Here is a 14,995-nt window from a genome sequence, read left to right as displayed (position 1 = left end):
TTGATGGTGACTGTTTTAAAATATAAACTAACATTAACTGTAGCATAACATGAAGAACAACTATCTACACTGCCCTCTTGTGGCTGCCTTAGATAAATCAAGACAACAACGAGAAATATAGTAAAGAATTTCTGCTGAGCAACGGAAGATATCCTATTGAAATGAAAACATTTTTCGAAAGAAGTTATTGCAGTAAAATAGGCGTGAGTGTTCTATGTCATGTGCGTTTGTTTCTTTGTATTAGTGGCATAACATAATTTTATAATGATATGAGAAACGAAAGACCCCAGGGTAGCACTGTAGTAAATGTAGTTATTATTTATTTACTGAAAAAAATAGTCTATCCAATTGTGTCATAAAATGATGCGATTACGCGTGTTATTCTCCGACTGTAACCAGCAGTCGCATTGTGACCAATTGCAACTGTGGATGCAGAACGGACGTCACTTCTTCTCGAGCGACGACGACAGATATAGACGTACTGTAAGTAATAACAATCCGGTAGTGACAATGCGCACGCGCAAAGTGCAACGAAAACGTCACTTCCTAGTGCAGTATCTGACGTGTCTAAAAGCTGTTTTGGACGAGTGGTTGATCCAACTCGAGGGGGATTTAGTTTTTATTTAAATACTTGGGTGAGTTATCGTCCTCATTTTGGACTGGAAAAAAACCTTGATTGATTTTTCTCTGTGTTTTTATTCATCAGCGATTCCGTTTTCTTCTAACCTGTTTCACCCTAGGTAATATTGGTTACGTGGTGGCAAAATGCTAGATTTCTTCACCATCTTCAGCAAAGGGGGGATAGTGTTGTGGTGCTTTCAGGGAACCGGGGTCACCGAGTCATTTACCGGTCCGGTCAACGCCCTTATACGTTCTGTAATTCTGCAGGTGAGCCTCAATTAACCTTTTCGATTGATAGTGGGCTTGAAATCAATGCGAAATGCTAATGCTACCACGTAGCCGCGTACTATACTGCGGAACATTATTAGCTATTTCCAATCGTCATCAACCTCCAATATTTTGAATCTTATCATTACACGTTCCTTTAGACTGTATACTACGATTTTTAGCTCTTGTTGACATGTCCACTTGACTTTTCAGGAACGCAGTGGGAATAATTTGTTCACTCATGAGGCCCTGAATATGAAGTATAAACTCGACAACGAGTTTGAATTGATTTTTGTGGTGAGTCATTGAATGCACCACTTGAAATTGACAATAACCTGAATATGTACCATACACCAAATTCTTTAATTCTCAAATCCTTATTGTGTGGCTATGTGTTTGTTGTTAAGGTGGGTTTTCAAAAGATCCTGACGCTGACCTATGTGGACAAGCTCCTAGATGACATCCAGCTGCATTTTAGGGACCGGTACAAGAATGATCTGGACCGCAAGGGTGTGATGAAGTTTCTTAATCACAGCTTTGAGTTTGAGGATGACTTCAAATTACTTCTTTGGTAAATACATACACATACAGGACTTTAGGTGGTATACATGGTGGCGGCTCGTGATTAAAATATTGGGGAGAATTTAAGTGTGCAATGAAAATTTAAGTTCATTTTAATGCCAGTTTTTGTTTTTTTCACCAGCGAGGCAGAACAAAGCAGCAAAGCTCGGAGCCCCGCGCCCATGCGCTCTTTTAAAGAGTCTGAAAAGTCCCAAAAAACTGTGAAGTCCATGATAGAAATAAAAGGTGCAGACAAGGAAAAGGAACAGAGTGCCAAGAAGAGCAAGAATACAAAAAAGGAAGGTTTGTATACATAAGAGGAGCATTATTGAGAATATCATAATTATTCCTTGCTGGATCTGATTATTCTTGTCCTTTTTCATCTCCCATGGTAGAACCTGTCAAATCAGATCAGGGTAAAGGCACATCCCCTGCCTCCAAGCTGGTTGCAAATGGCAACCAAGGCCTTACTTATGAAGAGATCATGCAGAAAAAGAGAGAGGAGTTCTTTCGCAAGCGTGCAGCTGGACCTGCTGAAAAAGTCAGGTGAGAGATGATGTTGAATATTCTCTGAGAATTCAGGGGTACCCCAAAATCAGTCATCCTTTTTTTTCATGGCAAATTCTACTTACACCACTGATTTCATTTAAGGTCATAACACAAGTTTGAAAATGCTGATCCACGAGTGTGATGGAGTTCACTGGCATATGTTTATGTATATCTAGTAAATATTTTGTCGTGAAAGTATTGGGCTTAGTCTAATACTATATGATTGATCAAATGGCATGTTATCTTGTGCCCAGTAAGTCTCCAAAGCCTCAAAAGCCCAGGGAGAAGCAGATGCGTGTTTGGGATATGGGAGGTAACAGCACCAAGGAGTTGGACTACAGTGATAGGAATGGAGAGAATTCTCCTGATTGTGACCAAAGTCAGGACGCACCTGCTGATCCTGTAGGTATTCGTTCTACCATAGTTGAATGATTTGTATTTGTGAATTAAACTCTCTGCAATCACATCCAAATATTTTAGGGGATGCAGCTTAGCTCCATGAAGGGAGATTTGCTGTCAGTGGAATGTAATTCCAGTGAGGAAGAGGAGGAGGAAGAGGAGGAGGAGCAGGAAGAGGAGAGGGTTGTTGCCAGTGCTACAGTCAAGATTAGGTAATGGCTTAGTATTGAGTTTTTAACAAAGTCAAAATTTACATGAACAAATTTGGTGGAATCTTGTTAGTGCCAAGAAGAGTGGTGGTTTTGGGGGCATGTTTGGCATGCTGAAAGGCCTGGTGGGCTCCAAGAGTCTGAACATAGAGGATATGGGCCCAGTTTTGGAGAAGATGAGGGAACACCTCATTGGTAAGAAATTGACACCGTCATTTTTACTATCATCCTGATAACTGATTATGCATCCTTGTGGGTTTTTTACTTTATAGCAAAGAATGTAGCAGCGGAAATCGCCTCACAGCTTTGTGACTCTGTAGCCAAAAAACTGGAAGGCAAAGTCATGGGCACCTTCACCAGTTCGTAAACATTATAATTCTGTTGTTTTAATTATTTGGGCAGATGTGATAGTCAGTTGACTTGTATAAATTAAACTATTTTGTCTTCTATGTCTGTAGCTGTTGCCTCAACAGTAAAGCAGGCCCTGCAAGAATCGCTGGTGCAGATTCTGCAGCCTAAGCGCAGGGTGGATATCCTGAGAGATGTCATGGAGGCTCAGACTCAGAGGAGACCTTTCGTTGTTACCTTCTGTGGTGTCAATGGGGTTGGAAAGTCAACCAACCTAGCAAAGGTGGGTTTTCAGTTTTCTGTTGGAAACTTAAACAGCAGCCCAAATGGTCAGGGCAAATAGGTGTTCTAGGTAGATTGAGTGCAACAGATGCTTCAACAAATACCTATAAAGGTAAAAAGACCAGACTGACAATAACCACGCCTGTCATCTCATTGGTCCAGATCTCATTCTGGCTAGTCGAGAACAATTTTACGGTGCTTATCGCAGCCTGCGACACATTCCGCGCTGGGGCGGTGGAGCAGTTGCGAACCCACCAGCGGCGCCTTAACTCGCTGCACCCTCCGAAAAAGCACGCGGGACGAACCATGGTCCAGCTCTATGAGAAGGGTTATGGGAAGGATGCTGCTGGAATTGCAATGGAGGCCATTGCGTATGGTGAGACAGATTTTGTTTCATGACAAAACATACCAGAAAAGTTGATTAACCAGTTTCTAAGTTAATATTAGATTGTGTTACATTTCAAAAACCCTCATACTTCCAGCTCGCAACCAGGCTTTCGACGTGGTGCTGGTTGACACTGCAGGGCGTATGCAGGACAATGCCCCCCTAATGACAGCACTGGCAAAACTCATTGCTGTTAATATGCCTGACCTTGTGCTATTCGTCGGAGAGGCTCTGGTAGGCAATGAGGCCGTCGATCAATTGGTAAGTCCACCCAAGATGAATTCCTACCTATCTCAGGAGATTAAAAAAGATCAAGACAAAGATGATTTCTCAGCCTCCATGAAAACGTTCATACTAATGAGCATTTTGGCATCTTCAATTAACCAGACATGCATCCATATCCCGATACTTTCTTTGCAAAGGGAGCACAAATGTTTTTACGAGTCCAAGTCAAAATACTATGTCACGTTATTTTATTGCAAAGTTATTTCAGTTAACAGCGGCCAAATCCAATCAATAATGGCTTCTTTTACCACTAATAGTGTTCTCGTGAACCTGGTGCCAGATGTATATCCTCATCTGCTTTTATTTACTCTTAAGGTAAAGTTCAACCAGGCTCTGGCTGACCATTCTATGTCTGACAAACCTCGCCTCATTGACGGTATTGTCCTCACTAAGTTTGACACCATTGACGACAAGGTATGTTAAAATGCATCTCGTTATATTTGGACTAAGTATTAACCCGTCATCTTTTCTTTCATAGGTAGGAGCGGCTATCTCCATGACCTACATCACAGGCCAGCCAATAGTGTTTGTGGGCACTGGGCAGACATATAATGACCTCCGCAGTCTCAACGCTCGTGCTGTGGTCAGCGCCCTGATGAAAGCTTAAAAGGCCATGTGTGCTGATCCTTGTGATGTCCAACAGCAAAGAAGTCAACACAATCATTTAGCTGTGCTGCCAAGAGATGCTTAAGCCTCCTGCCAAAAGCCTGTGCATACTGTGCTGCCCTCCCTCGTGCCCCTTGTTCAGGGCACTTTTCTCCCCAGCTTCATGCCACTGTGAAAGGACTCAGAGGCGCTGCCCTTTTATTTTACGCAGAAATAATTTTGGTCAAATTGAACGTACCTCATTATTAACTTTTTACGGTTTTCAACTATTGCTCTCCTGACTAATGGATGAATTATTTGGTGGACCTAGTCAGAACTAATTTAACAAATCTGACATTTGGTCAGTCATTCCTCCACTTAAGGTCAGGTTGAGAGCAGCTGCCTGTGCCCGTGCAATGCTTTGACCATAGTGCCTATTTGTCTCCCATTGTCATGATTACCTCTCACATCCAGGACACATGGAAACTAATCCTACTCGAGAGAAAATATGAAGTTGAAACCAGTGGATCTAAATTCACAATTATGGGGTGTTTTTACATGGTGAGCCGTATGGCCAACAAGAATGTTTGAACTGACAAAGAAAACAAAACCCCCTAAACAGTTAAACTACAAATGCAAATAATGCATGATTAAAATCGTGGCTGAGTCATTACCTCCCTAAAAAATGAACTATGGCCTCTGATAGGAACCCCCCCAACCCTCAGCTGTATGGCGTTCCTCACCAGCCTAATAAGATTTAATAATGAAAACTCTAAAGTACATTTTGTAAATGATTACTAGGACCAGTTTCCTTCAAGATGGTTATTTATGTATTCTTGATTGGTTTCTCCCTTCTTGAATGGAGGAACTCAAGCAAACATCTCGCCCCTTTAACTTGCAGTATAAGGGAATCTATGGTTATATGAGCTAATTTATGAGAATGTAAACATTTCTGAATAAAGCTGCTGTTTATGGCCTGCGTTGTGAAAATGTTTTCTGTTTGTTGTCATACTTGTCAACACAAATTAGATATGAAGTTTTATTTGAAAAATAGTACTGTATATATAAAATACTCTATCACAAGCACACAAACTGCCTGCAACAAAATGGGAAGCTACAAGTTGCATGGCAATGCTTTGCAAAAAAATACAATTATATAATACATAAAATATTTATGCTAATCCTGCACCTAATACAGTACATATTAAGGTACTCTGTGTTGAATGAGGACTCATGGCAGATTACAGTGAGTCACATTCATTGTAAATAATTTACCGTAAACTTATATGGGAGTCTCATCAAATGACAAAGGCCACATTTTTTACGCAAGAAGCAAAAATACTAGCAGGTGACCAAGCCCTCATAGGAAAGAAATACAAATTAAAATAATGTTTAGAAAAAAAACTGAATTTCCACGAACATAAAAAAACATTAATGAAGCAGATTCCCATGAATGCGATTGTGCAAAGTCAGCTGAAACGATGAGAACATCAGCAGTTCTCTTGACCCTGAAGGAACAAATAGACTTCACTATCTAGATCTGGCCCTACCAAGACACAGGAAAAAGAACACTTGTTTGCTGCAGTGGAAACCGGGTACGTAGTCACAGCTTGACATCTGCAACATTAAGCATTCAGTCTTAACCTTCAAGACGGTGTTTGAGTGTTAAAGCTGTTTGTGCTGCTCAGATCCCCATTTTAAAACCCTGGAAAAAGAAAGGTTATAAAGTGAATAAATTGAGGCACATCACTGACTGAAATCAATCAAAAGAGCGTGAAGAGTAGGGTGAGTTGTGCCAGTTTTTACCCAGTGTCTTAAAGCAAGACACTAATGCCTCAAACTAAAATGTGTTGCATCCCTACATATACGCACATTGAATTTTAAATGAACAGTGTGTGAAATATACCTTTAGAAGAAATAATCATAATAAAATGGTGTTATGGCACACCTTTGGTTTTTGTGGTGTTGGTATTTTTTAGTTATTTTTTTTAAATCAGTCAACTCTTAGTATTGACTACTCAATTTTCTTTAAATGTGAAGATAGGCTTATAAGACTGCTTTACAAATTTTGGACAGAGCTCATCAATCTCACCAGTCTATATCATTTATTTATTTTCTACCTGGAAACTTCACATCACCACCAGACTATTTATTTAAAGTTTTGACCATCTATTGGAACTCTCATAATAAAGTCAGTTTACCTATTCTTGTTAGTTTATGTTCAGATTTTTCATATTCTCTTATTTTGAAAGCCCTCCATCTTCTCAGGTGTCTCTCCCAAACTTCATTTTTATTTTATTTTACCAGTAATTTGTGGCTTTCTTACTTTTGCTTTGGGAGAGGGAAGTATGATTTCTGGAGATACATGATTCAAATGAGCAGAAGAAGCAGTTTTGGCACTTGATGATTCCTTGGGTCCGGGAAGAGTGCTAGTTGGCTTCCCCTGGGTATAGATCTTCAATATATGTGGCACGTGTTGGCTTTTCATGTGATGATCAGCCACTGGCACAACTTACCCTAAGCCTACAGTTTTGAGGGGGAAAATAAATGCACTGTTGTGCTCTTTGGAGCTAGTATCATAGGAACTAGTTAGACCCTATAGTGTAACTGACTGAAGCCCTAAAAATTGTGGGAGGTTATAAAATTCCTATATTGTTCTAACAGCAAATACAAACAAAAAAACATGATCATACAAATTTTCCTGAAGGCAAAAAAAAAACTTTGGGGGAACAGAAATGTGCTTACCTCTCAAGCCATGTTTCCCTTCTTTGCAAGGTGAGTGAATGGTTTTCCCTCAAAAAAATGAAAATAAATAAAAGGTCACATGACCAACATTTTCTATGGTTTTCTGTACAACTAAGGTCCCACTACTTCCTCTCTGGCACAACTCACCCCACTTTCCACTACAGCAGAACCTCCATAGTTGCAACGATTTGTTTCTAGAAAAATGAAACAAAAAAATTAAACACATCATCCGGTGTAATGCCAAGTACTAATCAGGCAAATGGCGGTTTCGGCTCTCAAGTGTTTTGCTTTCACTTTGGATTTTTTGTTACGCCAACTATAATGTATCGTGGTAGATTTAGTATTTTACCAACCACTGCTTGATTGTATAATAGACTAAAATATATTAAGACAGGATCACACAGCAATAAGCTTTGTATCTGCAAGGTATTATACAAGTGCAAGTAGTTAAACTTCATCCACAATTGCCATTAAAGTTGATTAAATGTATTAGTTTGTTTTCCTCCTGTACAGTTTGAACCGTTGAGTCAACCAGTATTTTGTGATGAAACGTCTGATTTGTTGGTTTGACTGTATGAACTCGTACAGTTAAAATACTAGGTGGGACATGAATTTTTGTAAATTAGGAATCTTACACTGAAAATACACTGCAATGTTTAAGTGACAGAATTATGATTTTTTTTACATTTTTGTTAGTAGGGAGGCGCAAGTGAAAAATAAGGTAAAAGCACTGATCTAGGTACAAGTTCAATTTATTCTGTAAACATACTTATAACTCAAAATATTAATATTTCAATATCTCGAATTGCAGCTCAAAAAAATAAACCTAAGAAAACATACAAACAAAAAAGAAATATATAAAAATGGCAAAAGACCTCGCTGGGATTTTAAAAATCACATTATTCAAGTCTTTCTTACATAAAGGCATCAGTGTACAGGCATTAAATTGGAATTGATCTGGAGTTCATTCCAGCCCGAGTAAGAAATTTCTCTCAAGAGAACCATTCCTTAAGCAAAACAGCCAACATACTATGGAAAATAAAAAAAAACACAAATAATGACCTAATTTTAGCTTGCATGGTCTGCACTTGACGTCATTTCTATTAGGCTGATGGAATTATGGCAGAAATAAACTGTAGTTATTGCATTGCTCTCGACCATATGTAATGAAACAGATCTGATAATTTCTATCCATCAAATCACATACGAACACAGTACCTTACCCCAGTCATTAGTTGAAACATCTCGAAAGCAGATCTCACTGGCCAACCGCTCTAGGTACTCGGGCAGGTCTGCGTAGTCGTCCCCATAGGAAATGACCTTAATGCCCTTATCCAGCATGTTGTCCCGCAGCTTTTTGAACTCCCCTACGTCCTCGCGCCGCACTAGCATGAAGTGCTCCAGGTCGGACTTATGCTTGACTGCCTCCAAGAACAATGCCTGGAAGGTTGTGTCGTCAACGGTGCGTCCACAGCCCAGGAAAACAAATGATTTGGTCTCGTAAAGCTTCTGGATCTCACGCTGTGAAACCCGGGGAGAATATGCATTACTGTTCTTGGCATTTACAGTCGATTTCTATGTAGCACAGACAGATATACCAATTATTAATCTTATCTCATTTAAATCTACCCTCATGATTGCAAACCAGACAAGAGATCAGGATCACCACAGTATTAGGAAGCAGTAAATGTATTTTTTCTGGTTCACTTTAGTCTGATTCATGTCTGCAAGTCAAATTTGGGTGGTGGGTATTTAACAATGATAAGTTCATTAAATATGTTGAACTCAGATATTTGTTGTGCTTTTGAAGATAGAACATAACACTAAATGTATATTATTGTGATATTATAACACTCACCATAACCTCAGTGTTCCTCAGTACATTTTGGTAACCAGCGGGATGCAGCACAATACCGCACGGGTTGGTGTAAACACCATGGATGTGTAGAACGCTTAACCGTCGCTTCTCCTGAGCCCACTCTAACACCTACACACACACAGACGCAAGAACACACACACATTATTACAGTCTACTGCACACAATCCTGTTCTAGCTGGGTATAGAGGGGAAGTCTCAGCACTAAGAGCCCGAACATTACAGCCTTGATGGAGACATGACATAAATACCACAACTGAGAGGCACAATAGTAGGTATCCATTACCAGAGTATTTTTATTTGAAACAGTATTTTCAAACTTCAAACTGCATCATTGGCATAATTTCATACCAAGGTAACATGCCCAGAATACTGATGAGATGCAATTTTCCATTTTAGGCTTAGCTTTAACCCAAGGGCAAATAAAATGTAAAACTAGATCCAACCCAACCTGTGGCAAACAAATTGCTATTTCAGGTGTGATCGTTATCTATTGAACCAATATTTACCCATAAGGAACTTTACTAAAAGGCTGGTTTGGTGATTTAATTTAGAAGCTAAGCCAAAGTGCATTTGGTTTGTGAGCGTATTGATGAAACACAAGATGTGTGTAAGGGGTGGGGACGGGTCCAGTATCACATTATAATATGAAAATTCACTTAACTGTAATAAGCATCAATTTTTAACGGGAAATGATGTTATACATAAAACAGTTTTACTAACAGAATATACTGCATTGCTTTATTCTTACTGGGTTTTTATTTTATTTTATTTTTTTAAGTTGTCCAAAATGGGCATCATAATGCTCTTTGCTCCCCTGCACTCTTCTCTGCCCCTCGCTCCACTGGAAAATTGCTGAATGGCTTAAAACAATACCTTACTGCAAAAAGGAAAAAAAGTACCTTTTTCTCATCAGTCAAATCCAAAGACTCGAGTTTTGTGCCTTGGTGAGCCGCGTAGATTTCCAACAGGTTGTCAAAGTTGGTGGTGAGGACAAGTGCGCCGCTCTCCATTAACTGTAGGACGGAGCGCAGTAGGTGTTTCCCAGCGTGCTCCATCTTGCACTCCAAATCATCGAACACCTCATACAAGCAGTCCTTAAAGAATGTGGACCTCACATTACCTGTTCTCTGTAAACAATACAAGACACATTGCTCACAACACTATAACATAAAAAGGCAGTACATTTCTGTCTGCATCAAATGACTATACGTATTACATTCAACAGCAAACGTTACCACAGAAGCACTGCTCTTGTATTATGTAAAAGTATATATCTGCTGTTGTATCTTGTAAAGTATCTGTGTATATGTATGTCACCTTTAAGAGAATACACGGATACACATTATGATTTACAAATTAAGCAGGGAAGGGTACAAGCCTAACCGTGAAGAACAAAAAATTGCAAATAAGTGATACCCATTAATGAGGAAAACTGACAAAAATAAATACATATTTAGATTAAAAATAAAATTAAAAAAAATAAAATAGAAAATCCTCAAAAAGGTAGAGCAGCAGGTTTTAAATGGAACTCTCAAAAATAATGTCTTTAAAACCTGATTGACTATATTTTGCAACCAACCTAAAACATGTAGAAAACTAATTGGATTAATCTTGACTTGAGGGTGTTACTTATCTATTCTTGTGACCTAAACCAAGCTTAGATCAAGTGCCTTAAAATAAATATACCACACATTTGTCTAAACGTGGCAGGATTGAAAGGCTAAAAGTACCTAGGCAATGTTCTACCTTCAAGGATAGTCTCAGTGTTAACATGGGAAGTGAACTAAAAGCACTGTTTGTTATATTGAAATCAGTATTGATACTGGCATCTAATTATATAAATGCAGGATGTTGATGCAATCCCACTCGACTGTGATATGCAAATATGACAAAGTTTGATACATCTCTGCATATTCTTTCTGCAATTTTATGGTCTTTCTTGTGTGAAAAGGGCTCTCATCATGATTGTAGTAAATCTGCATAGTAGCTAAAAATGATGAGCCTTTTTACTGAGCAGCAGTCACTAAGGTGATCTCGGCACAAGGAGATGCTCAACTCTGCGAGATGGACTTGCTACGATTAACCCACTAATGGGCTCAAAAGGTTGATTGCTTTCCACAGGAAGAAACCCATTATCCATATCTAGTGTCTATGGCAGCCAAGCTGATCACTATATCCTCAGGCCATCTGAGGATTTAAGCAAACACACTATAAAGTGCAAGTAGACAAGACTATTTAAGCCAACAGAGAATAAATAGGTTCCACCAATTTACTATTTTCCCCAAAAAAACATTGATCTCAGGGATAAATGGTAAGAACAGCTGATAATTTATGTGTAAAATTATCTACTAAACTGATGGTCAAATTTAAATGAGCTTTGTTTTAACTAGGGCAAAACGTTCACGTTTATTTGTTCCTTCAATTACCCTCTTTACCTGCAATTGTTTTTGCAGACAACATAAATGCCATGTAGAAGTGGGTCAAACTTCCAGGGTTTTTGGATTTTACAGATTAGTATTCTTACTGTAGGCTGTAATTAACTATACAAATTTGTTGAATTTGTAGCTTTAAGAGGCAACTATCTTACATGTGATGTCACTTTTAAAAAAAAGACCCCGTATTTGAGAGCAGCTTCCTAATTCTTCAGGATATCAGAATTACATTCCCATAGATGTTGTTTGAAGGTTATCTACCTCCCACTCCCCTGGAACCTTTCTTGAAAGTCTCAAATGACAAAAGACTGCTACCTCCTTGCAGCCCTGTTGCCACATTGTGGCCACTATCCATCCATATTGCACAAAACCTCTGTCTTTTCTGGTGGAAATGCAACATTGGAATGGTAATATATTGCGATTCCTTATTGTGAAGCAGTTATCTGACAATCGTGAGGGAATGGATGTTGTGCACTTCAATGTTTTGATTCTGGCCAACAGTCAATGCTACTCTAAATGAATTGTCACTGAAAAATTATCTTCTTTAGTTACACAGATGTCTTAAATTCAATTTGCAAGATGAAGAACTCTACAGATCAACGGCCAATTCAAGTGAGATTTGCCAGTGAATGAATGTAACGCAATCACAGTAGGTAGGGTACCAGTGATGGCAAAAAGGAGAGGTATGATGACTGAAGCAAAAAAAATAGAATCAATGAATAAAAGAATGAAATAACACATAACCCAATAAATTAAATAAAACAGTTCCAAATCGATAATTATTATGAGGGTCCACTGTATTTTGTTTTTTCATAGCAATGTTAGTTTTGTTTGTAAAAGGTGCAACCTATCTCTTTAATTTTATATTCTTAAAGTGAAACATACAAGTTTAAATTCTAAAATACCCTTTGATAAAGACAGAAAAAATCCACATTATTACCACTGTTTTAATTTTATTTTTAGGAAATACAGGGATTTTATTTCCTTATTTTTAGGGGAAGTATGAACAGGGGTCAAGAAGATGTGGTCTAGAATTGACGGTTACAATTAAAAGAATACTTCCTCTGTTCCCCTGTTCATGTCTGTTTGTCTTAGTTACCTGCTTCAAAATTACACTAATATTTACATCTTAAAATGAGGTGTAGCAATCATTCATTGACCTAAATGGGGGGCAAGATATATATATTGTGATTTTAATTTGTACTATATTTGTAACCCCCCCTGTACAAAGTAAACTATACATTTTCTAGAGCAATTTTGTGTTTGACTTTATTTGCATTTCTACATTATTTGACGTAGCCATTGGCTAATAGCATGTTCACAATAAGGAACCAAATAGACTGCATTAAACTGAGGCTAATAGGTTCTTGGAACTAATGACTTTTGCAAGGGAAACAAAGGGAAATTTTGAACAAGTTGTCTTACCGGGGAAAGTTTCTGAATTAGGTCATGAGCTACATGCACCAAATTTTTATCCTCTTGCATGTGCTTTTGGAAACGCCGGCTCTCCTCCTCTTCAAGTAAGTCAAAGTCATTGGCGGCATCCAGCAAGGCCTGGATAAGGCCTTTCCAGGAGCGAAGGGCAGGGACTTGTGGGGCCACAGCTGAGCTTATCCCAGTGCCAATCACCAAGACAAGCTCGGATGCATGCTTTGTCTTCAGGCTGGGCAGAAGCTTCCTTTTCAACAGATAAATATTATGCATTACATAAAACAGATCTTAACTTGGGCAGGTTTGTGAACTGAATCACAAAGCGAAATTCTTCCACTACCTTTCCAATTAATTCTTTTTGGGATGTTTGGACATATTTTTGGCCTTCCAGGAAGCGATGTTTTACATTCTTACTCTTCAAAATGAGTCTTATTGATGACGCTCTTCAGCAGTGGGGTGGGGTGTTTAAAAACTAGATAAGGTGAATAGCGAGATCGGGCCAGTCTGGGGATGTCCTTCTCGTTCCAAGTTGTCTTGCCAAATCTCTTTTTACACTTTGAACAAAGTAGACATATCAGGATCTTCTACTCATCCTTCTTGACCATGTTCTCCATATTGAGGAAAACTATGGCTTGTAATATATAGTACATTTGAAATAAAGTAATCCATCTTTTATGGCACTAGTCACACTACGCCCTAGAGCAGGGGTGGCCAAGTCCGGTCCTCGAGAGCCGTTATCCGGTCTGTTTTCCATATCTCCCTCCACCAACACACCTGAATCAAATCATCGGGATTGGTATCAAGCTTCTGGACAGCTTGCTGATGAGTTGATTATTTGATTCAGGTGTGTTGGTGGAGGGAGATATGGAAAACAGACCGGATTGTGGCTCTCGAGGACTGGAGTTGGCCACCCCTGCCCTAGAGGCTTGATCCAAGTCGGAAGAGATGGATAGATAGACCTGGATGGCCTTGATCTGTCCTGTCCATCATCTAATGTGGCTTACCTGGGTTTCTTGCCATTTGAATCTGCATCCTGTGAATCAGCTGCAGTTCGTTTCTCAGTTTTCACAGCTACAACAGAGGCCATTCAGCACCTAGAGCCATATCACACCAGTCGGGACCACACCAAAACTTATCATAACATCACCACTTGTGTCTTAATGGAAAAAAAAGTACAAGAAACAATCAAAAGTCCAATAAAAGGATCTGATCATTACGATTGCATTGCCACCGCATCACTCTTAACATAAGTGATAAAGGACTCACCTTTAGCTGTAGGCGCCCCACGTTTAAAATTCTCCTCGCGTAGAAACTGTTTTTTCTAGTTGAGTCAACATATACAGCCAACTATTTCTTCGTTTTTACCCAAACATCCACGATGGCAAGTATTTGTAACAATAATTGAAGCCCGATTTCCAGAATTGACAAACCCAGCTGCTAACTTTGACATAAGGTTTTCTACCAACTATTGCTTTAGCTGTCTTTCCAACCTGATTCAAAAGCAGAGGATCTCGACTTCACTCGTCATGTTGAATAAGTCTTAGCCTTCTCAAGTGGAAGACAGACGTGTTGAGATAACGTTTGGCCGGCGCGGAAGTCTCACACTTTGGACAATATTGAAGTTTGTGTTATGAGAGAAAGCCGAGTAGGTTGGCTCAAGTCGCCGCTTGTGCCGATTGTGGCGCTTGTCTTATGACGCCTTCAGGTTCCGCTCGGATAACATATGGTTTGCTTCACTATCATTTGGAAGAGCTCGCCTAATAATTCGAAAACATTTCTGCCGACTCTGATTAATTTATTTTTAATCAATCGATTAAAATGTAAAATAGGTGACGGTTTCACTCGGGTTTTGAAACACGTTTTGTCAAATTGGTAGATCATGTGACGTCAAACTAGTTTGTTATGCTGAATGTGTTTTTTCGAAATATGACCTACATTCTAATTATGCTCTTAAAAGGAACACGAGTCACAGGCATCCAAACTGTGTGACGTCAAAGCGAAGAGGCGAGTTAGTTCG

General features: G+C 39.1%; 2 protein-coding genes across 6 annotated transcripts; one reads left to right on the top strand and one right to left on the bottom strand.

Moving 5' to 3' along the window:
* The first annotated feature begins 485 nt into the window (after positions 1-485).
* On the top strand, positions 486-5,103 carry srpra (SRP receptor subunit alpha). Its single transcript, XM_077611177.1, has 15 exons — positions 486-635; positions 741-888; positions 1,102-1,185; positions 1,296-1,459; positions 1,592-1,752; positions 1,845-1,995; positions 2,253-2,400; positions 2,479-2,609; positions 2,680-2,801; positions 2,879-2,965; positions 3,065-3,237; positions 3,399-3,612; positions 3,719-3,882; positions 4,222-4,320; positions 4,385-5,103. The coding sequence occupies exons 2-15, from the start codon at positions 766-768 to the stop codon at positions 4,511-4,513; spliced, it is 1,950 nt and encodes a 649-aa protein (XP_077467303.1). The 5' UTR covers positions 486-635; positions 741-765; the 3' UTR covers positions 4,514-5,103.
* A 413-nt stretch (positions 5,104-5,516) lies between these two features.
* On the bottom strand, positions 5,517-14,877 carry fam118b (family with sequence similarity 118 member B). 5 transcript variants are annotated; one of them, XM_077611181.1, is made up of 9 exons: positions 14,245-14,877; positions 13,983-14,134; positions 12,973-13,225; positions 10,015-10,242; positions 9,095-9,223; positions 8,460-8,757; positions 7,384-7,430; positions 7,237-7,284; positions 5,517-6,196 (listed from the first exon to the last, which is right to left on the bottom strand). In XM_077611181.1, exons 2-8 carry the CDS (start codon positions 14,063-14,065, stop codon positions 7,240-7,242), a joined length of 1,083 nt encoding a protein of 360 aa, XP_077467307.1. In that variant the 5' UTR covers positions 14,066-14,134; positions 14,245-14,877; the 3' UTR covers positions 5,517-6,196; positions 7,237-7,239. The 5 variants fall into 5 exon arrangements, with proteins under 5 accessions (XP_077467307.1, XP_077467305.1, XP_077467309.1 ...); XM_077611179.1 differs by having other exon boundaries at positions 13,983-14,072; XM_077611183.1 differs by lacking the exon at positions 7,237-7,284 and having other exon boundaries at positions 5,517-6,037; positions 13,983-14,072.
* Positions 14,878-14,995: the final 118 nt, after the last annotated feature.

The sequence above is a fragment of the Stigmatopora argus genome, chromosome 10 (assembly GCF_051989625.1).
Source record: "Stigmatopora argus isolate UIUO_Sarg chromosome 10, RoL_Sarg_1.0, whole genome shotgun sequence".
Classification (NCBI taxonomy): domain Eukaryota; kingdom Metazoa; phylum Chordata; class Actinopteri; order Syngnathiformes; family Syngnathidae; genus Stigmatopora; species Stigmatopora argus.
This window is presented reverse-complemented; position numbering and strand designations above follow the sequence as displayed.

Coding starts and splice junctions, on each gene's coding strand:
- srpra (XM_077611177.1), top strand. CDS start 766: ATGCTAGATTTCTTCACCATCTTCAGCAAAGGGGGGATAGTGTTGTGG. Junction 1,186..1,295: donor AGTTTGAATTGATTTTTGTG/GTGAGTCATTGA, acceptor TTTGTTGTTAAG/GTGGGTTTTCAAAAGATCCT. Junction 2,401..2,478: donor AGGACGCACCTGCTGATCCT/GTAGGTATTCGT, acceptor CAAATATTTTAG/GGGATGCAGCTTAGCTCCAT.
- fam118b (XM_077611181.1), bottom strand. CDS start 14,065: ATGGCCTCTGTTGTAGCTGTGAAAACTGAGAAACGAACTGCAGCTGAT. Junction 13,226..13,982: donor TCAAATGGCAAGAAACCCAG/GTAAGCCACATT, acceptor TCTGTTGAAAAG/GAAGCTTCTGCCCAGCCTGA. Junction 10,243..12,972: donor TAATTCAGAAACTTTCCCCG/GTAAGACAACTT, acceptor TATTGTTTACAG/AGAACAGGTAATGTGAGGTC.